Source organism: Cygnus atratus, chromosome 9 (genome assembly GCF_013377495.2).
Source record: "Cygnus atratus isolate AKBS03 ecotype Queensland, Australia chromosome 9, CAtr_DNAZoo_HiC_assembly, whole genome shotgun sequence".
In the NCBI taxonomy this organism is placed as follows: Eukaryota; Metazoa; Chordata; class Aves; order Anseriformes; family Anatidae; genus Cygnus; species Cygnus atratus.
Window position 1 is genome coordinate 16,110,985 of NC_066370.1, and position 27,404 is coordinate 16,138,388.

The 27,404-nt window shown below is 57.5% G+C and overlaps 1 protein-coding gene across 1 annotated transcript; it reads left to right on the top strand.

Moving 5' to 3' along the window:
• Positions 1-7,493: 7,493 nt before the first annotated feature.
• On the top strand, positions 7,494-23,105 carry TFRC (transferrin receptor). Its single transcript, XM_035544995.2, has 19 exons — positions 7,494-7,598; positions 9,186-9,256; positions 10,655-10,868; positions 11,448-11,670; positions 11,883-12,026; positions 12,652-12,748; positions 13,142-13,264; positions 14,470-14,565; positions 14,736-14,875; positions 15,256-15,425; positions 15,719-15,838; positions 16,462-16,547; positions 16,676-16,739; positions 17,107-17,174; positions 17,548-17,612; positions 18,025-18,106; positions 19,006-19,227; positions 19,704-19,844; positions 20,123-23,105. The coding sequence occupies exons 2-19, from the start codon at positions 9,224-9,226 to the stop codon at positions 20,363-20,365; spliced, it is 2,331 nt and encodes a 776-aa protein (XP_035400888.1). The 5' UTR covers positions 7,494-7,598; positions 9,186-9,223; the 3' UTR covers positions 20,366-23,105.
• Positions 23,106-27,404: the final 4,299 nt, after the last annotated feature.

The window sequence follows — 27,404 nt, forward strand, 5'->3', positions numbered from 1 at the left end:
CTGGCAGGGCGGGCGGGGGCTTTGTCACCTTCAAAGGGGACGAACGGACGGCGTCGGTCCCCAGCCCGCCCGCGGGATCCTGAGGAAGCGCCGCAGTCAACAGGCTCGGGCGCTGCTTCCTCCCCGCGCCCAGCATCTGCTCCAGCACCGGCTGCTCAACCACGGCGGGTTCCTGCAGCCGGCCCCCGCATGAAAAGGCACCTTGTTTGAAAACAGAGGGGCTTTTTTCTCCTGCGGCCACCTAAAACGCTGCGCGTCACTGCTGATGTTTGCACTTTGAGAGTGACGAGGTAAAAGCACACTGTGCGTGGGCTCCGGGCGTTTTCTTTGGTCAGGAGTTTATTTTCCTACCCGTCTGCCTCTTGCGAGGATCTCGCAGGTGAAAATGCTGAGGCTCTGAAAAAGGCACGCCTCAAACCCCAAACTATTCTCCCGGGGAGCCAGCACACACACACACTGCGCGTTTGTGAAAGAGGAGCGCTGCTCCTGCCCATCCTGCCCCGTCTGTCCCGCGGGGACACCGCGCCAGCAGTGGGGAGCGGGCACCCAGCCCCGACAGCGCTGCCGCGTGCGCACGTCGTGGGCGCCGGGACTCCTTCCGTCGGAGGTGGGGAGGTGGAAAACATCCCGAGTGCTGCGCAGCGGGAACCGAGGCAAACGCCTTCCTTCCTTCCCCTGCCGTCGCTTTCTGCAGGTGCCGGGCAAGCCTGGCCGCCCGCACCCACCCGCTGCGGCGCTGGCGGGCGGGCAGGAATTTCCTCGCTGCCCCATAAATCCTCGCTTTGTGCCTGCAGGCGAGGCGGGCACGGCAGCACCCTGCGCCGAGGAGACGGGTCGGGGTGGTGGGGGGGGGGGGGGAGTGGGTGCACCCGGAGGTGCGTGGGCGCACGCACGTAGGTGTGTATGCGCCCGTACTTGCAGGGATGGATGTGTGGGTGCGAGCGCGTGGCACAGCCCTGCCCCTCCTGGGGACCAGGAGGACACCCGGCACCGCTCGCCCTGGGTGCTGCCGCCCTGCACCAGGGGTGGGTGCCCGCCCCGGGGGGCTCGGAGCAGCGCATCCAAGCAGGGAGCAGGACCCTGCTCCTCCGTGAGCAGTGCTGGCTGCGCAGCATTGGCGCCCGCCCCTGTAATAAATGAAGCAGCTGCTCTGAGCAGCTGGGACGTGCAGGAGCAGAGGAGGGCACTTTCACAAGGCACACGGCTGATAAAACCCGCAACTGCACCCGGCCGGCTGCAAGGGAGGCAGGGGAAGGAGCCCGGGAGGTGCCTGCGCCCACAAGTGGGCTCAGCAGCCCCCGGGGCCGCTCCTGAGCCGGGCTGTGCTAAAGGAGAGGCCAGCGCTGGACACGGTCCCTGTGGCCGTTTCTTTACGGGCCAAGGATGACTAAAAGTCAGGAGGTCAGGGCACCAGACTGCTGATCGCCGGGGGAAGGCGGAAGGGAGAAGGGAGGTTGTTTCCATTGGCTTTGGAGTGTTTTTTTAGTTGCTTCAACTTTCAGGCCGCGTCGAGACAGAAATACAAGCTGACGTATTTTTTTTTCCCCTAGGGTAAAGCCAGCTTTTCCCACCGAGCGGGCTCCTGCCCTGCTGTGCGTGCATCCCAGGGGAAGGCTGCAGGACAGGCGAGGCTGCGCTGGCTGCAGACATTTGCCTTCAGCGCCCCGTCCCTCGGAGAACGTGCACTGGGCCGGCGCCCAGGGCTGTTGCAGGGCAGAACAGCACACCCTGGAAGGTCAGCAATTTGGCCGGGCGGCGGGGCCGCTTATCTCAGGTTTTCCAGCGGCATGCCCCGTCTCCAGCCAAAGATTTGCCCTTGAGGTGCCGACCGGCTTTGCGTGCCCGGGGCAAACAGCACGGCAGGCTCCTGCGTGCAGCGGTCACGGCGAGAGCGGGTCGAGCCAGCGCCCTGCACCGGGGACACCGGGTGCCAGGAGCCAGAGCAAGCCCCCTGGTCGGAGGCACCACGTTGGACCAGCCAGGTTGCAAATAAACCCGCAAATAAACCCGCAAATAAACCCACAAACAAACCTACCGACAAGCCCCGCGGCTTGCCTGGGCCCCAGCACAGCCAGGCAGGCAGGCAGGCAGCCAGCAGCAGGTTTCGCAGCCGCAGATAAGGGGCAATTAGCAGGAAAGAAGAAAGCTCCCCCTCTCCCTGCTAATCCCACCCCAATTAAAGCCCCCTCTCTGCTTTCGAATATTGCTCCGAGAGATTAATCCTGCCTAAAACAAGGCTTTTCCAGCAGGCTGACAAGACAAAGCAAAAGCTCCGATTGCAAAAAGCTGCAGGCACCTGCCTGGGGAGCGTTCAATTCCCCTGACTACGGCTTCAGAAGCAGCAAAGCCACCGGGGCCAAGAAGCCCTGCGGTCAGAAAGCTGCACAAAGGCACAAAGGCTCTGCCCGGCCCCGCTCAGCTGCTCCCAGCCTCCTGGGGCCAGCGCCGCGGGTTACAGCAGCTTCCCCGGCGCAGAAGTCAAGGGGACTTCTCCCCAGTCCCCTTGGGGACAATTTTCCTCGGCAGAGCCAGCCGGCAGTGCACAACAGGGTGCTGTTTCCCCCTCTGTTGTTTTAACTTCCCCCCCTTCGGGCTCCTCTTTTGCCAATAAATGCATGAAAAAAACGAGAAACAGAGCAGCGGGCAGGTCTAATCTCCGGAGCCAACGCGCTCCCTTATCTCGGCGGGGCTGCGTCGGGCAGGGTGGCTGTGCCGTCCCCGCGGTGCAGCCGGGCAGGCTCCCGCTGTCGGGTGCCCACACGCAGCAGCGAGCGCAGGCACTGCAGAGCAAATCAGAGGGGAAACTTTTCCGGGCTTCCCAGCCTCTTCCCAGGCCCTTTTGGGAGCACGGGAATAAACAAGGAGGGACTTTCGCAGGACCGATGCCGGTAGAGGGGCTCAGCTGGTGTAGCAGGGCCCCACAAGCAGGCTGGGATGTAGGGGTGGTGGTGCAGGGGGTGGCAGGTGCTGAGCACCTCCGTGGCTTTTCTAGGGCTCAGCCCACCGAATCTGCAAGGGAAAAAAAAAGAAATACAAAGCTCCCAGCTGCGGCAATTGCAGATCGAGGACAAGTGAAACGGCACACAAGGCACTTTGGAAAAGGACCCGGACGCCTGCCCGGAGATGCGGGGAAGTGGGGAAGAGAGGGGCAGTGTGCTGCGCTGGAGATACGGATCAGCCAGGGCCAGAACAAAGAGAGACCGAGGGAGCTCATGAGAAACCCGTGATGTGGAGCCTGGGGGCTGTATCCCGGCCCCGTGCCTGCCCTCTCCCCACAGCTGCCTTTTCCCTTTCCGCTTCCCACCGCTCCAGCTCCCCTGGCCAGCCGGGGCCAGGCCCGCGGCGATCAAACACGGGGGCTGCTGGGGAGCCGCAAGCTCGAGACGGGGCCTTTGATGTGCCCCGGGACGGCCGCACTGCGTCCCCCTGCTTTTCAAAGCCCCGTCCTCGGCCATTGTGCTCACATCCTGAGCTTGTTTGTGCACTTGTCGGGGGGCCCCCAGCCCCGCAGCCCCCCTGCGGGTGCCTGGCTCTGTCGGACCACAGCCCCGACCAGCAGATAAGCGCAGCCGGGCTCGCTCTGGGGGCAGAGCTGCTATCGGGGCCGTGGCGAGCAGCGGTGTGCCGCGGTGCAGCCGCCCAGATAGCGGGAACGCTGCCGCGCTGACCCCGCGGCACTGGTGGCTCTGGGTCAACAACAGCTCTTGCTCCAGCTGCCCACCGCACCGCTGTCTGTTGGCGAGAGCCGTATCAGCCCCGTGCACACCGGGGATTTGTCCTAGCGCCGTTGCTGTCCCCTCGGGAAGGGCCGAGAGTCCTGCCAAAAGGTTTAACTGATGCTGGCCTCTGGCAAGCAGCACGGTGGTAGCAAGCACCGCCAGCCCCGCTTCCTTCCTTCAGCAATCTCCGGAGGGTTTGGGTGTCTCGTGGGAAGACGGAGGTCTCTTGGAGGGGTCTGTAGCTTCGTGAGGGTCCCCGGCTGCTCGGCGCTCTGCGGGGCCAGCCGAGGACAATGAGCCAGGCCGGAGCCAGGTGTTTCCCCGGGAAGGACGCAAAGTCAAATTTGTTTCAAAGGGAAGACGGAGCTGCGGCCAGCTCTCAGCGCTACCTGCCACGTCTCCACTCCCTCCAGCGCCTTTTCCTGGCCTCTGCTGCAGGAAGGTGGGCTGCAGATCCTCTCCCAGATACCGGTGCTGCCGGGCTCCCTCTTTTACGCAGAGCGTTTGGGAAGGTCAGAAGGAAATGGTGAAACCACAAGGCCACCTCCTAGAGGATGGAGACACTCTTTGCCAAATTCTGGGATATCACACTTGCAGCTGGGAAGGAGACACGAGCAAGGCAGGGCAGGGTCTTTCTGGCGGGGCAGGATGTGGGTTGCAGCACAGTTCCCAAAATTGCAAAAACGTGGATTTACCAACTCCTTTGGGACCTACAATAGCTGATTGCAGCCTGGTGCAGGCTGTGAGTTGAGCAGGGAGCACAGCCAACGCACTGCTCCAATCTGCTGCCAGAAAGGCAGGAGCTGGCACTGCCGGGGAAGCAGCCCGTAGGCAGGGCAGATTGAAGCCTTTCCTGTCTCCTGAGTCCACCATGTCTCCAGCGACTTTTGCCCTCAGCCCTGCGCTCGGCTGCAGCACCTCTGGTTTGGCACCAAGCTCCTGCACTTTGTCCCTGGCTTTTCCATCCTTCCAGATTAAAAAGCCACAGTGCTTCCAGTATTTCTTGATATAAAAGTACTCGAGTCACCTCCCAGTCGTTTTTGATAAGCGGCTCACAGAGCACAGGGCATCCTTCCCAACCTGGTTATCTCTGGGGCTTTTGTTTTCCCTCTGCTTTGTAACTGCCACCGCCAAAATGTGGGTAGCGCAGCTGGTCACGAAAGCATCAGCCATGCCATAAAGCTGAAGTGAAGCCGTGTTTTTACTCCCACGTTTTGGTCGCATGTTTGGGCATTCGTCCAGCAGGAGGGACACGGTCACATTGTGGGGTATTGCACAAGGGACTGGGGAATCATTTGAGTCTAAGTCAGGGGACGCACGAGCCCCTCAGAGTTTAGACAAACATCTCCTAAAAACACCAGGGCCAAGCTGCCATGAGGAGGAACGCCCTGGTGGAAGCTGGACCGGGGTTAAACTGCTCTCAGGTACCATGTTGCATCTGAAGCATGCAACATTTTAAGGCCAGCACTAGCTAAGTTGCAAAGATAGCTGTGTTTCTAATGTCAGCTTTCTCCCCTCTTCCGGGCAGGCGTAAAAATGGGGAACTGCTGAGCATGTGGCCAGAGATGTGAGAGGGAACAGAAAACACCTGCAGCTGGTATGTGCCAAGGCAGGTTGGGGCTGGCACCGCGCAGCACGCCGCGCCTCCTCCGGAATGGAGGTGGCAGCCAACGGAGGCCACGGAGAGACGTAAATCAATGGCTGCTTTTCAGCATCGCTCCTCTGTCTCCGAACCTGCTTCTGTGTACTCGCAGCGTGCCGAGTGCTGTGCACACCAGCACAGGCACTACCAGAAGGTGAAGTTTTGTGGGGAGCTGGAAAGCCCGGTTTTACAAAAGGGAACAGTTCCGGAGGCCTCCAGTGGTTTGGATGGGTTGCACATAGGCGAAAACCTGCCTGGAGCGAAACTGAAGGAAAGGCCCTTCTCTGGGCCTTAGGGCGATGCTGCCATTTCACAGGTCTTGTCCTCTCTATGATGGGTGCCTCATCCTTCCCTGAAGGTGATATGATGAGCACGTGAGTCTTTAATTGCAAGGCAATGGCACCTCCAGCCCCGTCAACAGCCTTCACAGCAGGAGATTTTATTCATTTGTTCAGGAGGAACATAAAACGTTGGGCAGGGCTTGGGCTGCATTCCCCTGGTTAGATACTTCCCTGCATCTAGACTTGTATTTAAAAACAACCAGAGGATCCCCGCTCCAGGACTGCTCTAATCCCTTTCTGCACCCTCTTACACTCCTGGCTTCCCCCGAGGACCCCGCAGCAGCGTGTCCTGGGGCCCTACACCCCGAGTGAAGGAGGTGCCTACCCGTTACCGGCACTAGCAGCCAGCCCTGTAGGGCTGGGGGAACCCAAACCTCAGGACTGGAGCCCGGGTCGCACCTCGTGCCACAAACTGGGCTGGCCCACCAGCACGGCTCGCCACGGCGCTGCCGGCCGCCATTTTCCTGAGGCTTGTCTCCAGACGGCCGCATCGAGTCCAGGCCTAGCTTAATCCCCCCTTTATCAGCGCAGGAATGTATTTCTTTTCACGAAGCATAATCCTCTTTGCAATCATGTGTTCTGCCAAACTACAAACTTTCTGCTCCCATCGTTCTTTCCCGGGAGAGGATTTGAGGCAATAATCCGGCCCTACCCACTTATTTCTTTAACGAGCAAGAGGAAAAACGAACACAGCACCACGGAGCGTGTGCACACCGAAACCTCGAGGCAGTTCTGGCCCTCCTGTGAGCGACGGGATGAATTCAGCCACGGAGGCTGGGAGCGGTGCCCAGCTCATGGTGGAGCCCGGACAGAGGGGACAAGTGGCTCCAGGGCCACTCGTGAGCATGGGCAGTTCTGGTGTTTTGGGGACCGAGGTGCCCCGAGGGCTGAGCAGGGACACAGGGAGCGGGGCAGCGTCCCCGCCACGTTCCCTGTCCCCTCAGGGTGCTGGCCAGGCAGTGCCACGCTCCCAGCCAGCAGCTGGGGCTCTCCTTTTCCTGAAGGATCTGTTTGTGTTTCCAGTGACTCTGTGCGCTGCAGTTCTTCATCGCTCCCGGAGTTACTGCCTTCACCGCCCACTGATGTGGTTAACCTGGCATTGTACTGAGCGCTGGAGATAGACTCACCAAGGGCATGGGCGGTTTATGGGTTTCTTAAATACCTTCCATGTAATATTTACTACCCTCACCGTTAACCCGCTCCCTGCGTGAAGCACGCTGGAAGAAGGCACACGCGACACATTTCACTTCTCCTTAAGAGTTCCCTGGAAACAGCACGGGGAACCCCCCGGGGCTTTGCTCCTGCCCTCTCTCAGACCTCCACCCCCTCACCCCGGGCAGTCCCGGCCGTGCCCCGGGCTGGACCCCCGCTGACACACGGCTTGCCAGAGCCGGGCCACGCCATGCAGCCCCCCAGGAGCCATCCTGTGGTGGCCAGCCATGGTCGGTGGCTTTTGTCAGGGCAGCGCGGGTGGCCACAGGGACTGCTTCAACGGGCACAAGAAGGGCTGCTGCACACTGGCGGCGCTTATTAGGGCTGCAGGCACTGCTGGGGGGCTCTCAGGGAGTCCCCACAGCCCGAGTCACAACCTCTCCCCTCAGCACGGCGGTGCCATATTGGCTCGGCGCCGCCTTTCCCTCCACACACGCAGACACACAGCGAGGCACGGACGGAGCTGAGGTGAGCCGAGGGGGAGGGGCGGGGGGGGGGGGGGGAAGAAACTGCGGCGGCACCACCTCCCCGACAGCCCGGGGGTTCTGGGCGGGGCTCCCGCCTGCGCCTGCGCGCGGCGCGCTGATTGGCGGCGGGGCGGCAGGGGGCGTGGCGCGGCGGGCAGCGATGATCCGGGCGGCGGCCGCCGCGGCTCGCAGTGTGTGCTCGGGGCGCGGGGCGGCGGTGAGTGCAGCGGGAAGGGCGCGCGCGCGCGCGCGTGGCGGCGGCGGCGGCGGCCGTTGGAAGGGCGGGAAGGGCGCGCGCCGCGCCGCGCCGGGGCGGGAAGGGCCCCGAGGCGGGAAGGGCCCTGAGGTGAGGCGAGGCGAGGCGGGGAGGGGCGGGCACGTGGGCGCTGCCATGGCCGCCTGACCTTGAAGGGGGGGAGCGGCGCCGCCGTGCTGAGGCGACGAGGGGGCCCCTGAGGGGAGAGAGACGTGCCCCGGGAGGGCGGCGTATCGGCCCCGCCGCTTATCGGGCGGCTGGCAGCCGGGCCCTGCCCGCGATACCGCACCTCGCGAGAGGCGGCTCCTCGCCTGTTTTTTTTTTTTTTTAATTTAATTTTATTTTTTTTTTCCCCCTCTGTCGAGGTGTGTGTGTGGGAGGGGGGGGTGGATGCGGGTGCTGGGTGTAACGGGGGCGCTGCCGCAGTGCTGTGCCGAGCATCCCTCCTCACGCGGGGCCTGCAGGCCCTTGGGCGCTGCCAGCCCGTCCCTCACCTGCCCGAGCTGCTCCTGGAGCCTGCCCTGCCCGCTCCCCCCTCGGGGTGGCTGCTCCGCCTGCCAGGTGGCGGCCTGGGCCTCGAAACATCGCCTGGAAAGGCTGCTGGGGCTCGTCTCCTCCCCGCAGCCCTGTTCTGAGGGAAAGGTGAAACAAATGGCAGGCCATTGTTAACCTTTGGTCCCTGCTGCTGGCTCCTGGCGCAGAGCTGCGCGGTGTAAAGGTGATAATCCACGTGCATCTGAAGATCAGCTCGAGTGCTCTGCCCACATGCACCAGCTCAAAGCCATTTCTCAGCAGCACTGCTCGAGGATGTGCTCAGGCTGCGTGTTCCCAACCCAAGCTGCCTGGTCACTAGCTTACAAAGCTCCTTCAAACATCTTCCCAAGGAAGAAGTGCTAAACTGATTCAAATCATAAGTTATGCCCTCCAGGGAAATGCAGGCTATAAAAGTAACTGCAGCGCCTTTGGGTGGTTGCTCTTAGTCATTCTGGGAGACGGGCCAGCGTGGAGATTGTCTTTATGAAATTACAAAGAAATAGTCACCTGGAAGGGACCTTCCAGATGAAAGTGTTCCTGTAGGGTAGGAATTGGTGCAGCTTCTGGCTGATGGGTTTGTGCCACCTCTGGCTACCAGTCAGATATATGTCTCCGTGCTGTCATTGAGCCCCAATGTCTCCGTGTGCTGTCCCTTGTCACTGCTGAGCAGCTACCTCTTGTGAGCCCTTCCCAAGTGGAGCTGGCCCTACAATTGACAAGAGCCTTGGCTGAACTTAGCTGTGCGAGGCCGTACTCCTCAGGTATACCCTTCCCACCACTGGGTTTCAACAAAAAGAATGTTTGTTCATCTGCAGAGTGAATGTGTGAACTTCAGGTTGTGTTCAAGGTTAAGGGGCAAGCTTGATCTAGTGTAACCAACATTGTGACTTATATAGAAGGACTTATATAAAATCCGTGGGCAAACGTTCTGCTAGTGGCTGTGGCTGATCTTGGGCATCTTATATAATTGCAGGGGAACAGCCTGAGTTGATTTGTTGTGCTCTGAACTTCTAGGGCTTCAGTCACGTTGGTGGGTACTCTTCCAGAAGGCGATGGACCATGCCAGAGCAGCAATCTCTAACTTGGTAAGACACTGCCACCCCCGTGCCATTTATCTCTCGGTGACAAACTGGCAATACTGTAGAAGTACGATTCAGCGAAGTCCGTGTTGGTATCAGAGGATGGAAAGTCTAACGTGCTGCTAGGTGCTACTGTGCAAGTTGCTGTCGCTAGCTGGCTATGTATGATAAGGAAGTGGTTTAAGCTGTTCGGTCTGGTAGGGTTATCTTTAACTGCTACAGTGTCTTGGGTCTTTGAAGAAGCTGGAAAAGCGATAAGTGGAGGGGCAAGTGAGCTTTGAACAACGTTCCAGGAGGAAGTACTGATGAGGAAGCCGATTAAATGCCCGTTGGGACGATCAGCATGGGACAATCAACACATGTTCTATTATGTTCTCTCTAGGGGGGAGGGAAGGGGAGCTCAACCACAAAGTCAGCCTTTGTGACACGTGCTTCTGAAACTAGTACTGGGGAGATGTTGCTGCAGTTTTTCCCCTCAGTTACAAGAGCTGCTAGGCACTTCATTTCAGGTAGCATGGGCAGACTGTAGTAGCTTGGGTACGTTCTGCCGCCTGCTTCTTCAGCATAGCAGGGAGGCCGCAGGACTGCTGCTCCCAGAACTATTCCTCTGGCTCTTAGCCAGCCTCCTGCCTGTCCCCAGCAAGTACCCAAGCACAAGCATGGCTACAAGCGGGCTCGGTGGCTCTAATGGGAGCTGTGTGATTCTGCTTAGAGTTAAGTCAGCTACGCCGCCTGGGCGCTGAAAAAGAGCTCTCAAATGGTTCCCATTGCTGCTGGATGTGAGAAGTGCATCCCTGCCTTCCTGTCAGCTAAGGCTATAAGGGTTCCTATGGATCATCTCTCTTCAGCCTAGCTGCTCTATAATATTCATCAATAATGTGATTTAAGAGTAGCCTGGGGCAGCTTAATACAAGATTATACAGATATTGGATGAGACTACTTGCGTCAAAGTGAATGTGGCTCAAAGGCACGGCTGTGGAGGGGTTGCCTTCCCTTTCCTCTGTTCTGATCAAAGTTGCCTTCTGTGCAAGTCGCACGTGTTCAGGTCAAACCAGTGCATTCCTGCTGAAGACCAGGAGATTCTGCTTCTGTCAGCCATTGCCATGGGGCTCCATGGGAAATGTCAATACCGTTGCCTGCGTTGTATCTGGAAGAGTCCAGGCTAGAATGTGACTAGCGTAGCTTTGAGCTTGTGCAGGGCAAACAGCTGCGAGGCTCTGGAGACCCCGAGTGGGTCCAGCTGTGTCTGTTAGCAGCCAGCCTGGCTTATTGACAGCCGACACTTGGCTGTGCTGGAGCGGTTTCAGATGAACACGCTGTACTTAGCACAAGTGCAACTGGCTGCAGGGGCTGTAGGCTGGCATAGCGGACTCTCTACCATCACGTGGCTGTCTTTCGACACAGTTCGGTGGCGAGCCGATGTCGTACACTCGCTTCAGCATTGCCCGGCAAACGGACGGAGACAACAGCCATGTGGAGATGAAGCTGTCTGCTGATGATGAGGAAGGAGGAGAGGCGGGGAGGCCCGAGCACCTGCATGCCCACGTGGCTCAGCCGTGGAGGAATGGCAAGAACCTCTGCTTCCTAGTCATTGCGGCTTTTCTCCTCCTTTTGATTGGTAAGAAAGGGTGGGAAACAAACTAAGTACCAGGCTCTGCTCCATGCGGTTACTTGAGGCTATCCACTAACATTAGAATTCGTATTGTTTCGGGACAGAATTAAAGAGCCTGGATCCAGGCTGCAGCCTCTTGTCACTAACTCTTAAGAACACCTGGCTCAGACTTGTATAGAATTGGGCACAGAAGCGTGAAGCTTGATAGCGGGACTGTGACTTAGCCAAAGGGCAAACCAGTCACTGTTTTTTCCCCTTATCAACTCCTAGCACTTGTCTAGAGATGTGGGTGAACACATCGGTAAGGCTTGATGCTGGTCTTTCCAAGGTCTTAGCACTGCCACCAATGTAAAGCAATCCTTCTCCTCCCTGTCTGGAGGGACTCTGCCAAGCACGAGATCAGGTCTACAGTGTGCCTTAAAATGTGCTGGCTCAGGCAAAATGTCAGGCTGCATACTCCTTCCTGTCTGTCCCTAGGTATTCCAGCTCGTTAAAAATGGTGTGAGAACAGTGCTGCATCTTAACTGTCAGGCTGCTGTGAGCGCGCTGGTGTGGTCATCTTTCTGACATGTATCCTCTCTGCAGGGTTTCTGATCGGCTACTTGAGTTACCGTGGACGAATGCAGCTGGCTGCCAAGTGTCTGGAGGGAAGTGGCAAGTGTGAGGTGACTCCTACCGCATCTTATTTAGCGGATGGTGATGGAACTGAGGAAGAGGAGGTTCAAGGACTACCTATCCTCTACTGGCCTGATCTTAAGAGCCTGTTGTCAAATAAGCTGTCAGAAAGGCGTCTTGAGGAGAACTTGAGGTAACAGTTCCGGAAAGCTTAGCTTACAGCTATGGGAGAGGCAAAGCCTGTGAGCAGAACTCAGGCTTGCTTGGAGAACAAGAGGCGTGGCGATGTAGGGGGGCACGTGGTTAAAGGTGGATTTAAGCGTCTCATCCAAATTGGGTTTGTAGGCTGGGGGACTGTGGTGCAGCCTGGTGCTGTAGCCTAAGCCATACGTCCTTTATCCGCAGGCAAAGAGCAAGTAAGTACTCCTTTGAAGCTGGCCAGAGTGAAGATGAGAACATGGCCATCTACATTCATGACCAGTTCAAGAGCTTCTTTTTGAATCAAGTGTGGAAGGATAAGCACTATATAAAGCTGCAGGTCAAAGGCAGGTATGTTAATGAAAAGCTGCAGGTCTCTCCCTTACAGCATGGATCTCCATAGTCCTGAGTAAACACTTAATTGCTGTTGAGATTGTGTGCCAGTTACCTCTCTCCAAAGAAGACCTTATCTAGCCAAGCTGTAGCTGCTCCTTTCTTCAGGCTTCTTAAATCCAGAGGGCCTAGTAGCAGTCCTCTGAATTTTAGCTGGGACAGCTGGCTCTTAAAGCATGGGTAAGCAATGGAGAGAAAACACACAGAGTAAAGGCTCAGCTGAAAAGTAGACTCCCCGTGCCCAAGACTGATAGCAAGGTGATGTCTTGTTACCCAGGCAGGTGCTGCAGACCTGGCGGTGGCTCCCAGCAGCTCAGAAGGGTGTCAGCTGCCATTGAGTGGGCTGACAGCTCACATCCCCAGGTCCTCCTGTCTGTTCATGCTAGGGGAGTGGAATTTCCTTCATTAATGTCTGAACAATCCCCGAGATTGTTTTGTGAAAGCACTGGGATGAGTTGGCCTGTTTCAGGCTTTGCATGGACTTGATCAGAATTACAAGGGTTATTACGCTGAAATACGTGAGGTAGCTAAATATGCACTTAACGTAGGAAAGAATGTAACGCTGTCTCCTGACACTTAACAGCACCAAGAACAAAGTGTCTGTTTTGGAAGATGATAAAGAAGAGGACCTGGAGACTCCTGATGCGTATGTGGCATACAGTGAGACCGGCTCAGTTACTGTAAGTGACTCCAAGAAAATCCTGGGATTTTTGTGTGCCTGTCAGGTGGCAATGTGTGAAATACGTTGTGTCAAGACCTGTGCTGCTTAAAGGCCTTCCCAATTAAAGAGCTGGTGGGGAGAGGGAGGGAAAAGAGTGGGCCCAGGCAGTTTTCTTACTTTGTCAAGAGGCAGAAGTTAGTGTTTAAATTTCTCTGCTGGGATCCAGCCAGGAACTTTTGACAGAACTGCTCCGATACGTGTGTTGCGTGTGATCAGAGTTTACATTGCTGAAATTGAACTCCGCGCTGCTAGTGGCAGGCTGATGTGTTCCAGGCTCTGTAACTGGGCAGGGTGCTTCAGGTGCCTTCCTAGCACAGGACTGCTGTGTTTATAACCAGTGTTTCTGTCCTAGGGCAAACCAGTCTATGCGAACTATGGACAGAAAACAGATTTTCAGAAGCTAGAGAAGTCAGCGATTGAACTGAATGGAACCGTAGTCATTGTCAGAGCTGGCAAAATAACCCTTGCTGAGAAGGTAAGCAGCCTGTGGCCCAAAGCCTGGCAAAACGTGGCAGCAGGGAGCTATGTTTTTTTTCTTCTGTAGTCACACCACTTTACCTCAGTTCACGTCGCAAGAATTCATAGGTAGGCTTGTCCTGCAGGCCTGGTCTTGTTTGTTTGCTCCAAGCTTCCACGTGCAGGTCTGGACACCGAGGTTGAATGGAGCTGGTTACCACTCATGGGGCTGCTGTTCTTAGCCTCTGGCAGTCTGGTTGGGATAGCCAAGCATTTAAGAGGCAGAGAGAGGCAGTCTGCGAACTGCCGCGTGCGGGGCTGGCTGCTATGGCTAGGTACAGCTGCTAGAAGCAGAGCAGCTTCACCCCCAGGGCACCTCCTGCTGCTGCGACCAGGTACCTTCAAAGCTCGGCTGCCGTGTCTGCACTGAGCTCTTGCAGGCATGGTCCGAGTGAAGGTGCTGGCACTGCCTTCCCAGTCAGTTGCCATGTGTTGTTTAACATTCCCTTCATAGCAAGCGATGCGGAACAGCCAGGCAGCCTAAAAGATCCAAGTCCTGTGCACAAGCCCATTTTAGGTCTGCCTCAGAACTGCCCCTCAGAGGGGTGCTTGTGGAGAGGCTGGGGTGTCGCTGCTGGGTGTCGCTCTGGCTCTGCCTGTCAGTTCTCCGCGTCCACGATGCACAAGCTGAAACCTGCTTCCACAAGTGGGGACCGCTGGTACTCCAGTCCCATTCCCGCTCCTCAAACTGGTGTGTGGTCTTGGAGGAGTGTTTGGACCTGTGGCATACTGGAGGCAGCTGGGTTGAAGGCATGAAACAGGGACCTGATGAGGCCACTGTCTCTATTTTTGACATGAAGATGGGCCTCCAGTGGCTTCTTGTCCCGAGATAAACTTAATCTTGGGAAAACAGACCATAATCGCAATTAAATAGCATCTTTCTTCCAAGCTGCTCCAAGGAGTAAGTTTGTGCTGAAGGAATTGCAGGGTGAGATGCTAATCAAGGAGTGTCTTAACTGTTCAGAAGGGCATTAGAGACATGCCTGGAGTAAGGCTGTTAGCTTTCATGTCCTTGTGCACACGTCTCTGTCAGGTGGCTCTTAAAGCCTGTTGTGGAGCTGGGCAGTGAGGAGCTCAGCCCCTCACACCCGTTACTTGATGTACTTGCCTGAACTCCCCTTGCTTGCTGTGCACGTGCGCAGCTAACGTTGCTCTGCACCTCAGGTTATGAACGCCAAGGAGAAAGGAGCAGTCGGTGTGCTGATGTACCTGGATCCGTACGAGTACGGGAACACAGACGACCTTGTCCCGTTTGGGCATGTGAGTACGCAGTTGGCTCTCCTGTCTGCCGTTCTCATGAAGCTTTCGTTCTGTGGGCTGCAAACTGTAGCAAGTCCTTCTGCAGGCTTCCAGCCCAGCAGTGCTTCATGCCCTTGTGTAGGTGGAAACTGTTGGTCTCCTGAGACATGAGGGCTCCTTACTTTCCACAGGCCCACCTTGGAACTGGAGACCCTTACACCCCAGGCTTCCCTTCTTTCAACCACACCCAGTTTCCTCCCATTGAATCTTCAGGACTACCCCACATTGCTGTTCAGACCATCTCCAGCCACGCAGCGAGCAGGCTGTTCAGGTAACAGGCTCTTGGTGGCTCTGCTGCAGAGGTGAGAATGATGATGAGGTGCTGCGAGCCCAGGGAGCTCTCTGCTGGTCTGTGCTGTGTATCGCAGGGAACACTTACTGCAACTGGCTGTAGAAATGTTGCTCATCCATGTCTCCTTGCTTAAAGGCAGGTCTTAATCTAGTGTTGAGTTCTTCTTGGCCTCTGCATTCTTCCTTTCTGCACTTAATTAGCAGGGCTTCACAGGGCTGCAGGCTTGTTCCTGAGCAAGCTCTGAACAAGGCTGTACCTGCAGTTGCAGGCTTGATGGTGGTTTTTTTTTTGATAGTTAAATGAGGCCAGAGCTTGATAATGAGTTCAGAGGTGGTTTTTTTTCTTTCCTTTCCCCTCAGCAAAATGGATGGAGAGTCATGCCTTCCCCAGTGGAGAGGTGGCCTTGTGGTCTGTAAGATGACGGTGAGCAGCAACAAGCAGCTGATGGTGAAACTGGACGTGAACAATATCATGGTGGACAGGAAGATTCTGAACATCTTTGGTGCTATCACAGGATTTGAAGAACCAGGTAACAGCAACTGCCCTGTGGCTCAGACTCAAGGGGAGCATTTCGTCTTCTGTGATCTCCATAACATGGCAGCTGCTCCCAGAGACAGCCTCAGTAGCACCAAGACCCGTCTCTGAGGGTTAAGAGAGAAGCTGAACTGCAGTGCCAGGGAAAGGCTAGATGAAAGCAGTGTGCTTCATACAAGGGTTAGACTCTGCACTTGATTCCTGGCACAAAAGCTCAAAGTTGCCTCTTTGGTAGACGATGTTTGCAATCTGAAGCTCGCAGCTCAGATCTTGATGTCTCCTTTATAGATCGGTACGTTGTGATCGGAGCGCAGAGAGACTCCTGGGGCCCAGGAGCAGCCAAGGCTGGCGTTGGAACTGCTATATTGTTGGAACTTGCCCGTGTGATCTCGGACATAGTGAAAAATGGTAAATATCTGTGTACAAAAGCGTGGGGTTGAGGGGTTGATACAGGTTTAGGTCTGTGTGCGTTAACACTGGAGAGCCCAGTTACAAAATAATCCTTTGAGAATGTGTGGGAAACCTGACAAAGCTTTCTGAGAAGCTGTTACTTGTCCAACACAGACAGCTTGTCTGCAGCCAGCGCTTGCTTCCAAGGGACTGCCTGCTTGTATCTGATACGGCTTGAATGCAAGAATATCCTTGTATAGCGTGCACTGCAAACCTCAAATGTGAGCTGGCTATTGGACAGCCAGGCCTGGAGGTGAAAAACAGCAGCTGACCAGCTGGAGGGGTGGGGGCTGCGCCGTGGCACTTAATGTGAGTGCCCTTGTCCCCAGGGTTATTTCTGAATAAAGAAAGGGGGTAAAATACAGAGAATGTGGCTTCATCACGCAGCTCTGCAGCGTGCAGAAGGTCGAGGAGGGCCGGGAAGGGTACAGTGCCCTTGCTGCCACTAGTGCACATGTTTGTCTGCGGCAGCCAGAATGCTTCAGCTCTGTCTGAGCAGCAGGTGACTTCATCAGCCCAGGTCCGGAGTGCTAATCCACATCTCGGGGGAAGGGCGGAGATCTCAGTCTGTCTCTTTGCAGATGGCTACAAACCGAGGCGAAGCATCATCTTCGCTAGCTGGAGTGCGGGAGACTACGGCGCTGTGGGTGCTACGGAATGGCTGGAGGTACTGGTTCTTTGGACTGTTGTGTGATGACTGCTCAGTCGTCATTTCTCACTCCGCATTTCCCTGTGGAATAAACTCCCTCGTATTATGCTGCTGTTGCTTATCCTGAAATGCTTGTTTTGTTCTAGGGGTACTCAGCCACGCTGCATGCCAAAGCTTTCACTTACATCAACCTGGATGCTGCAGTCCTGGGTAACTTGCCACTCTTAATTTTGCTTTCTTGAAACCATGGGACGAGGATAGTTTGACAGATATCCATTAGCCTCCAGAAATGGAGGCGCTTCCCTGACTGTGCTAGAGGTGGTGGTGGGTGTTTGGCTGAAGGCCAGAATGACTCCATTTGTTGTTGGCCCGCTGTCACTGAAACCGGGGGGTTGCTGCAGCCTGAACCAGAAGACGGTTCTGCTAGGTTCCTGTAGTTTCTGCCTTGTGCGTATTGAAAACCTTTTGGCAGCAAGCTGTAGATCACTTGACCCAGAAGGCCTTGTTGCTTGGTCGCAGCTCTGAGCTGTTCTGGCAATTACTTGTCAGTGTGTTAAACACCCCTTTTCTCTTGCAGGCACAAAAAACATCAAGATTTCTGCTAGCCCCCTGCTGTATGCGCTGCTGGAGAGAACTATGAAGGGGGTGAGTTGAAGGGTCTCAGGTGGATCAGGTGTGATAATAGTTTAAGCCACTTTCCACTGGGTCCCTTTCCTCAGCAGAGCCTGGCACCTCTTAAAGAGAAGCCGCGCTTAAGACGAGGGGCTGAAATATTCTGGAGGGCCCTGTCTGAAGTCAGCTGGGCTCTGGGAATTGCAGTTCACTTATGTAAAATCTGGAATTAATAAATGCCACGGTTTGGTGGGAAGTGAGTGCCTGTCCTGCATGGAGTGTGCTCGTGTAAAGAACAGTCAGGAGAGCACACCTGACTGGCCTCTGTGAGCTCTGGGGCACACCCAGCAGCCTGGAAGCCTAAACAGAGGTCAGAACAAGTGCAGTGACTGTCATCTCTCTGCAGGTAAAGGATCCGACAAACTTAGGAAACCTCTATAGCAGAGTTGGCTCCGACTGGGTAAAATCAATGTAAGTATTCCAGTCCTGCTGTTGAGGAAAGCAGACCTCCGTAAAGGCACAAACTAAACTGCTTCTGCTCTTTGCGCTGGAATGGCATGCCGCTGTCCGGGGCGGGCTTTCCCTGCTGCACTGGAGTCAGGCAGGCGTGACCAGCAGAGCACTAGCTGTGCTGAGTGCTGCCCCAAGCTGCCCGTAGGCAGTTCAGACACCCTTTTTGCAGGGCAACAACCGCCTTGTATAAGGAGCAGTGGCCGGAAATGGACCAGCAGCCCTTAGCGCTTGGCTCGGACTCCTTGCCAAAACCTGTCTTGTCTAGACAGAGTAGCCCAGTTGGCTCAGAGCTTCAACTTGAGCCCTCTAGCCCTGTAGCTTTTCAGCTGGGTTGTCTAAACCCGTCGGTAACTATACCCGTCTCTTGCAGCGTTCCTTTTGGCCTAGATAACGCAGCATTCCCTTTTCTGGCGTACTCTGGAATCCCAGTGGTGTCCTTTGGTTTCTACAATGTAAGTATTGCCTGCCCGCCTGCCTAGTGTTCGCGCTGTGGAAAGTGCTGTAGGGATAGCTGCTCTCCAGGATGGCAAAGCACAAGCTGCTGTCCTGAGCTCAGTGTCCATGCAGGAGCCTCTCTGAGGGAGGAGGTGCAGCCTCCGGACCTGGGGCAGTACTTGTGAAGGCTGCTCCTGGGACGTGGCTGGCCTTTAGCTCCTGTTTGAGAGTCCTGGATGCTTGTGTTCTGTGGGGAGAGGGGGCCATCTCTCTTCTGGAGGCTCAGATGTCAACGATGTAGAAATTGAAAGCACTAAGAGATGCCAAGCTTCCCCTACTTCAATTAGAGAATGTACTGCAGCCTGCTTGCTCAGCAAGCAGGGTGCTCTGGGGGAGCTGTACAGCTGGCCAGAGCAAATAGAAACTCAAGACTGTCCAGATCTGCTGTTGCAGCTTGGTGCTGGCAAAATGGCAGCAGCCTGGCAGCCTGCACTGTTATTGCAGGTGTGCAGCTGGGACCCTTTCTGCTAACAGCTTCCTTGGTTCCTGAGTGCTTGGATTTTGCGAGTGTCAGGCTTCCTCCACAAAAATCTTGGGCTGTTCTGCTCAGAAGGGTTGGAGAGCGCTGTCAGCACTAACCGAACTGGGTGATGGTTTGCCTGCTTGCAGCTCCGCAGGGAGCTCTGACAGAATGGGTCTGTGTGTCTCGGGCCTAACAAGCTCACAGGGCATGTGGCTGATCGCTGGAGGCTGTGAGGGACTAGATGAGGGCGTTCCGTTCCCCTCCCTCATGTTCTGAAACTTTGCCACTCAAATCTCACTACATAGGAGCACAAGTTGATGGGATGTGCTGGGAGCTGAGACCTCCTAGTTGGAGAAGCATTGCTGTCTAACTTTTACGCCTTCTCTCTTGTAGAAAGATGAGGAATATCCCTTCCTGGGCACTACTCAGGACACTGTGGAGAACCTGAAGACGATTAACAGTCTGTACGCTCTTCTGTGTGCTGCTGCGGAAGTAGCTGGACAAATAGCTCTCAGGCTGACCCATGACCATGAGCTCTTCCTAGACTTTGGGAGATACAGTGAGGAACTGTTAGCGTTCCAGGAAAAGTTTTTGGTCTACGATCAGGATGTGAAGGTAAGAAAGGATCTGAATGCACTGAAACCCTGTAGGCTGTTCTGGGGTCGTGTGTTAACAAGGCTCTGTGACTACTACGTATAACTGGGTGGACATCTTTCTTCTTGACATGAGGGTCACAAGATGTGATCTGAATTAATGTTCCTTATGGAACAGTACAGACATGGTAGCTGTGGCAGACAGGTTTAGCTACAGTGGCTTTAGAGTTCTTGAGGAAATGGATGTGGCTGTGATTGTTTCTAGTCTGAATATCATTCACAGTGCAGCTTTGCATCTCATTTGCACCTCTGCTGTAACAGTACGAGAAACTGTGGGTGGGGAGAGACCTCACTGTGCTCGGTGACCTCAGGAAAGACTGCCAGGAACTTGCTCTGCTACTTGGTTAACTGGCAAAAAAAAAAAAAAAAAAAAAAAAACAACTTGGTAAGAGCAGCAAAAGAAGAAAATCAGGTTTGCTAACAGTTCCTCCCTCACAGGAGCTGGGGCTGAACTTGGACTGGCTGTTTCTTGCCCGTGGTGACTTCCAGCGAGCTGCAAATGCACTGAGAAGAGACATCGAAAACAGTGACAAGGAGAACAAGGTCATCCGCAGAGCCCTCAATGACAGGATCATGAAGGTAGGTGCCTGCAGCTGGTTTGCCTCCCTCTGCAAAGGGAGAGAGCTGCCTGGGGTGGGCTTTCCACTTGGAAGCTGTGGACGCTGTGCAGATCCGTGTCTCTTCTTATGTAGCGTTAATGTGACCGACTGCTGCTGTCAGGAGAGGATCTGGCCTGTGCAGAGCTGCCCTAGGAAAGGGCTGGGTGGGGGTGGGAGGCTGGGGGCTCGTGATGGGACAGATTAGGAAAGAAAAACTTGGGAGGTGAGCGTAACCTGAAGTTTGCACCTCTGCTCCAGGTGGAATATGACTTCCTCTCCCCGTATCTCTCGCCAAAAGATGCTCCCCTTCGCCACATCTTCTTCGGGAAAGGCTCCCACACCCTGCAGAGTCTGCTGGAGCATCTGCAGCTGCTGAAAACTAGCAGGAGCGACGTGGATTTGAACATGCTGAGAGAGCAGCTGGCCCTGGCGACCTGGACCATTAAAGGGGCTGCCAATGCGTTAGAGGGTGACATTTGGAATACAGACAATACATTCTAGACACAGCAAACACCTGGTTAAGGTACAGGATAAAGGAAACCCACTCCCTAACACGGCATTATTTTTCTGTAGAGGTTTTTTTTGGCAACAGATCCCTTTTTGACCAAAGTTGAAGATAAAATTTAAATCTCACCTCACAAATTCACAGGAGGCAGTTTAAAAGCAGGTACTAAAATTTCCATGAAATCTTCTCTGATCAGGCTCCCATCTGACCATAGTCCAACCCGGCCATGTACGGCTGCTTTGTGGCGTTTGCTCTCTGGTATACTTGAGAACTAACAGCTCAGGTGAATCCTGAACCGGTACCTTGAGTGGGGAGGTACCATATCATGTGTTTGTTTTTCGTTGTTGGCCTCCTAAATGTGGTGACAGAACAGGGAATGGATTCCTCTATTGTTTGTAGCTTGTAGTAAGGATTTCTTCTCTGTCCAGGGAGCTGCAGACACAAAACTATAGTTCAAGAGTAAAACAGCTTACTACAACAGCTTACTACTAGCCTGTTAGTGCTGGATTAGCAGCAAGCTCTGAAGTGCCCGGCCTGCCTTTTCTCCACAGCAGGGCTCCAATAAAATCTTGGAGGCTTGCTTCTGCAAAGGCAGGTCTCGGCACCCAGGAAGGATAACCCAAAGACTATATAATGCCCCGTCTTGTATCCTTAGTCGGCGCCTCCGCGAGTGCTGTGGCATTGAGAAATGGCTCAGGACTGGCACTTCAGACCTTGCAGAGCTGGGGCCTTTTGCGAAATCGAGTCTCTTGCTGGCCAAACACTGTTTGGCTGATACCATTTTTGCAGGATGGCTCTTGTTTGGCACTGAGATATTTATTTGTTTATTTATTTATCAGTGACAGCGTTCACTATAAATGGTGTGGTTTTTTTATAGAAGATAATTATCGGAAGCAGTGCCTTCCATAATTATGACAGTTATACTGTCGTTTTTGAATAAAGCAGCATCTGCTATTACAATCAAACATGATACTGGAACTTTGCATTTGAAATAATCTAAACAAGCCCCCCCCAACTACTTATTTTTTATTATTTTTCTTAAAACTAGCAATTAAGCTTTCTGTGGCAAAAACGCCCCTCTGGAAGAAACCTGATGGTGCAAACCTGGTAACAAGCCTCCGGGTTGCGCTTCAAAACAATCCTTGAAATGCTGAAAACCTGGGTGAGAACTCAAATACTGCAAATTTGGCTTCCCCGAGGTGCCTGTGCCTCTCTGGGCTTAGGACTCCCTCTTCTCCCCGCCCTTTCTGGCAGCTTTGCCCCCTTGTGGGGAGCGCAGCTTCCTTGCTGGCCGGGGCGGAGGGGCAGAGGCACCCTGAGCAGGGCTCGTTGTGTAGCTCTTGCTCCACCCACTGCAGCACTCGCAAAGTACCTTGGATTAGGCCTTGGCCCAATTTTAAATGGCAGCTTCCTGCAAACTTCCAGTACCTTATGTATCATGAAACCTAACTGACATTATCGGAGGCAGTGTCTTCCATAATGTGTAAAGAACAAGGTAGTTTTTGCCTACCACAGTGTTATATCGGAGGCAGTGACCTCCATATGTTGCACTATGGGTGTACGTAATTATCGGGGACAGTGTTTCCCATAATTGTTTTATGCTTATCATGCAATGTCATCTGCAAAGCTGGATGGTTAGTATCTAACGTGGATTAACTTCCCGCAGTCATATTTCTTTCACTCTCCTGTGGTGATGCAAATACAAACTTCAGCCTGTTATGTACTTCTCTAGACTCTACCTTCCCTCTAAGCTGAACTTTCTCATAGCTGTGCTGTCTCGAAGTGGCTTCCTGCCCCCAGTCCTGAGACTGGTGTTTGAATGTTAGTGGAAGCTAGGCTAGATAGATTGTGTGCTCTGTGATTTAGTAAACTTCCTTCCAAAGACTTGGTGAATTAAAGGTGAGTGTGGGGGTTCGGGCTGACCGCAGCCTAGAGGACTCAGGTAGCTGCTCTAGCTAGGTCAGCGTACTGCTGAAAGGAAGAACTTGGCCTGCTTTGGCAGTCCGGGGGCCTGCTTACTCCCCTCCCCAGGTCTCTCTAGAAAGCCCCAGCCTTGCCTCCTGGGCACGCGTGAGGGAAATCACCGGTACCTTTCTCCTGGTGCCTCCCTGCTCCCTGACCTGACGCTCAGCACTGTTGCTGTTTGACACTAGTGCGCGTTGCCCTGTACTTTGCAAAAAGTTTGGTCTGGCTTTTAAACCTCAAAGCAAGCGCCCTTGAGGTAACAAACATTCAGCTGGGGCGGAGACCTGGGCCTCCACACGGACTGGGCAAGGAGAAGTCCGTGGCTGGGTTGGTAAGCTTAGTTCTCGCTAACTCAGGGGAGGGGGGGGCGGAGGGACACGGACACGCTGGATTTTCATCGGTCTTTCTGGAAGCCTTAGGTCCAGGCTTATGCAACTCCTAGCTCTTCTTTAAGTACCCTGCTCTCTCTGAGGCATGTGTGCAGCCCTGTTTGTGTTACTGTTTTCTAGCGGCACTTCTCCAGGTGGCATTTAAGAGATGCTGTCTAGGAGTCTTCACTGTAGCGTTTGCATGCGTCTTGATGTCAGACTTAATCATGTGCTTTGTAACCAGCAGAGGAAGATTAAACCCTGGCTAGGCGGGAGATGCCACGGCCATGGCTGCTGGGGTGCTGATACCCCTCGCTCAGTCCTGGCATCTGACGTGGTGTGGGGTGCAGTGTCTGTTTCTAGGCTACCTGCTGTCTGCTTGAATAAAGTTGTGAAGCTTGAACCCTCGACTCCTCTTGTGAATTCTTGCCAAGCCTTCGGGCTCTTGCGGACACGGGCCAGCTTCAACTTTCGCCATGGCTCGGCGTGCTCACAGTCCTGTCTCACGACAGGTCATGGGGGTGAGGGCGTGAGCAATGATGTGGAAAAATAACGCATGTGAGTTCCTCTGCCCTTCTTCCCCTTACAGGGCTGGTACCCGCCTCCTCCTTAGGTCCCCAGGGTGGTGGCTCTAAGCAGCCGGGGGTGTCTGGGGGGACGGCAGGAGGCTGACTGTGGGACTTCCCACCTGTCCGGGCCTTACGCTATGCTGCCTGGCTGTCCCTGGGTCTCAGGAGGCCAGGCCTCACCTGCTCCCCTCTCTTCGTGCATCGGCGCACCGGGTGCTGCCGTGCGTGGCTCCCAGCCCTTCCCCTCGGCTGTGTCCTTGCCCCTGCTCCCTGCCCTGGAGCTTCCCCCCCCCCCCCCAGCCAGCCCCCTGCAGCCTTACCTTACCTGCTCGGGGGGCTTCCAGTGCTCGGGGAAGCTCCCCTGGGCTTTTCTGGGCTGCCTTCCCCTGCCCCTCACGCCAATGTCACCTCGTAGTTGAGGTGCGGCCCCCACAAAGCGACACCTGGGGGGTGGGAGGCAGCACCTCCAGGAGCCCTGGCTCTGCTCGGGGGGGGCCCGTGCCCGAGGAGCTCCTTCCTCCCTTGCTGCCCCGGGCACCCCCCGCACCCCGTGTCCGTCTGTCCGCCCGTGCGCACCGCCCCTGCCCGCCCTCCCTTCCCCCGGCCCTTCCCTGCCCCTCCGTCCCTCCTCACCCCCCCCTAACCCCCCCCCCCCTTCCCGTTACGTAAAAGCCGGGGGCGCGGCTCCTTTAAGAGCGGGGCCGGGGCGGGAGCGCGCCGCCCCGGGAGCGCGCCCCGGCGGCGGGGAGCGCGCACCGCGGCGGGGTAGGGGCCGTGCGGGGTGGGGGGTGGGGGGGAGGCCGCGGCGGGGCTGCGGCACCGGGAAGCGGGCGCCGGAGCCGAGCCCCCAGCGTGCGGGGCCGGGGGGAGCCGCCTGCACCATCCGGGGGCCGGGGGTCGCGGAGGGCGGGGGGCTGAGCCCGGGGGTGGAGGAAGGCGGCGGCGTGGCCCCGGGGGTGCAGGAGGCGGGGGGCTTGGCGGAGGGGGTGCAAGAAGCGGGGCTGGGAGCCCGCGGCCAGGAGCTGGTGACCGGCGGGAGGGCACCGGAGGGCGGCGGCGGCGGCGGCGGGGCCGGGCGGCCGGGGCAGTGGCAGCGGGTGCTGCTGGGGGTGCGCGCGGGGCTGCAGGAGCGCGGCGACCGGCCGGTGCCCACCGTGGGCACCAAGCCCCCGCCGGGCTTGCGGCGCCCCCGCGAGCAGCAGGGGACTCCCAGGGGGCGGCCGAGCCCCGGCGAGCCTCGGGTGGGCGTGCGGAGGGCGAGGGGGGCCGAGGGGGGCAGCCCCGGGGCCAGGAGGGTCCGGGCGGGTGGGCGCGGGGTGCAGGAGCGCGGCCCCAAAGCGCGGCAGGAGCAGGGCCCGAGCCGCAGGGCGCAGCAGGAGCGCGGCGCCCGCAGGGACAGCGGCAGCCCCCCGGGGCGAGCCCGCTGGTGGGTGCGCAGGGGTCGGCAGGAGGAAGGGGAGGCGCTGGGTGGGGTGCAGGAGGAGGGCGAGCGCTACCGCGGGGAGCAGGAGCAGCCCCCCGGCACGTGGCCCCCGCGACGACGCCAGGCCAGGGTGTGAAGGCGGAGACCCCGCCGAGCGCGCCCCCCGCCATGCCGCCCGCCCGCGGCCCTCCTCGCCCCGCCGACGCCACCACGCCGGCACCGGACACCCGGCGAGGGATGCCACGGCCGTGAGCATCGAGGTAAGGGGAGACGCGGGCACCGGGACCGCTGGCGGAGGCGGTGCGGCGCTGGCACCGTGCCCTGCAGCACTGCGGGCATCCCCGGCAGCAGGCACCGGGGATGCTCGCCCTCGGTCCCCCTGCTCCCCTCCGCCGAGGTTTGGTGTCTGAACCCGCAGCGGAAGCCGGGGGAAGGATTCCTTTTTTTTTTTTTTTTTTTCTTTTTTTCTTTTGCTCTGCTCTTCCTCCTCCCCGGGCTGAACAGAGGACCCTTGTCCTCCGGGCACGGCCCCGCATCTCGGGGGCGTCGCGCCGCTGCCAGCGCTGGGAGCAGCACGGAGACCCTCCGTGTCCCCGTCACATCCGCCTCTGGCCGCATCGGGGCAGGTTTTTCTCACCGAAGCGCTCAGGACGCTTTCTTTTGCTCGCTTTTTCTTGCTTGCTCTAAAAGTTAACTCTGGCGACGCGCTCTCGGCAGCCTCGGCACGGATCCTTCCCCAGCAGGAGGAGGAACCCTGCTCTGCTGCCGTCCTCTCACTGCTGCTTCTCCGGCTTCGCAGCTCCGGACGGGTTTGGAGCCTCCCCAGTTACCCGCAGCCAGCAGCTCGGCCCCGTGCCCCTCGCCCTGCCGGCTGGAGGAGCCGCAGCAACCCCGGGCACGGGGCAGCCTCCCTGCCCGCAGCCGCCGCCGAGGCTCCCGCACGCCCCGGGCCGGGGAAGCGCCAGGGCCGTGCCGTCTGGGCAGGGCAGGCCGAGGCAGAGCCCGGCGCCGCCGCTTCCCCACGCGCTCGCCTCCGTGGTGCCGCCCCGGCACGGCCTCTCCCCCCTGCCCCGCGTTCCCCGGGCTGCTGCGGCGTCGGCGCGCCGCCCTGCGCCGTGGGTGCCCTCGCGGTGCCGGGCCTCTGCATCCAAACCCTTGCTGGCAAATTGGCAAAGGCCATCGGGTTTTGGGAAACCCTGCTAAAATTGCGACCTGAGCGCAGGGTGTGCACGAGGAGCCGGGCAGGATGGGAGGGGGGCTGTTCCTCCAGGACCCTTTTTAGGGAGCCCCCCGAGCGGGTAAAACCCCATCCCGCGGTCCCGCTCGAACCAACCCCTGCCTGGGGGCGCGGGCGGGGGCGCACCAGCGGGATTCGGGGCTGCGCAACCAGTTAGCAGCCCCTTGAGCCACCCCGGGGCCTCGGCCTCGTTAGCCCGGTGTTCATTAGCGCGGGGCGTGGTGCCGGTGGGGCGTTGTGGGAAGCACGGCTGCGAGGCCGCCGGTGGTGCCCGGTTCTCCTGTGCCGCTGCCCCGGGCAGGGTGCGGGGGTGGCAGCCGTGACTCAGCTCCCCTGGGGCTTGGGGGGCACAACGGGGGAGCAGCTTCCCCCCGCGCACCCGGGTTGTAGGGCCAGGGGGAAGCTTCCCAGGCGTCTCTGCCCCCTGCTCCCTTTGGGAAGGGCTTGGAGGCCGTTTTGAGCCCACAGCCCATCCGACGCTCGCCCACGGGCACCCCTTGATGCTGGCTGAGCATCGCCTCGGGCTGGGGGTGCCAGCCCCGGGGAGCTTTAGGGAGAAACTCTCCCTCCTCCCCCTGCCGCCACCGCAGCCCTCGGCAGCGTCCCAAGGCTCGGGGCAGCGCCTTCACCCCACGGCGCTGGGACGCTGCAGCTGCTACGGATGGAGGAGGAGGAGGAGGAGAGCCGGGGGGGGGGTGCGGTGCTGGGGGGGGCTGTGCCTGCGGGCGGGGGGGCAGCTGGGCCTCCTGTGCCGGTACCACCGGTTCCTGCAGGTGTGGTGCCACAGGAGAGGGTGAGACCGTGCGGCTCCTGCTCCCACACAGTACAGAAGGGTCCCTTGGGTGCCCTGTCCCCCGTGGGGTGCCCGGCTGCCCCTCTGCAGCTACACTCCAGACCTCAGCTTGCTGCACTGGCTGAGCAGCCCCAGGGGGCACTGCCCATGCTGCAGCCTGGCCAATTAGGCTGCCTTCAATTAGCGCTAATGACTAGCAGATGCTCAATGGTCTGGCCAGGGCACCGCTCTGCTCCAAACCACCGTCCCTTCCCAGCGCCAGGTGCTGGGGCAGGTCGGGGGTTCCTGGACGTGCCTGAGTCCGGGGGGGACATGGGGCTGGGGGCACCATGGGGCAAAGCCTGCCCGACACCCAGGGGTGCTGAGCCCCTCTCCCTCCCCGTGGCCCCAATAAGCTCCTTCACAGGGGAGCAGGAGCCCAGCCATGGGTGCAGGGTGACATTTCCAGTTCTGACCTGGCCCCCAGCACCGGCCGGACAGATCCCCCCGTGCACAAGGCTGGTGCTCCACGGCCAGGGTAACCGTGGGTGCTGCCATGCCAGCCACAGGTGGGCATTTTGGGGGGCTCCCGTCAGACCCCGGGTTTGGTTTTCCACCCCTACAGGGTTTGGGGCAGGCGACGGGTGCGGGGTCAGCAGGATCCCATCCTGACCTCTCCTTCCTGCTTGGCCCCAGGGGAC

Coding starts and splice junctions, on each gene's coding strand:
- TFRC (XM_035544995.2), top strand. CDS start 9,224: ATGGACCATGCCAGAGCAGCAATCTCTAACTTG. Junction 11,671..11,882: donor CGTCTTGAGGAGAACTTGAG/GTAACAGTTCCG, acceptor CTTTATCCGCAG/GCAAAGAGCAAGTAAGTACT. Junction 12,749..13,141: donor GTGAGACCGGCTCAGTTACT/GTAAGTGACTCC, acceptor TTTCTGTCCTAG/GGCAAACCAGTCTATGCGAA.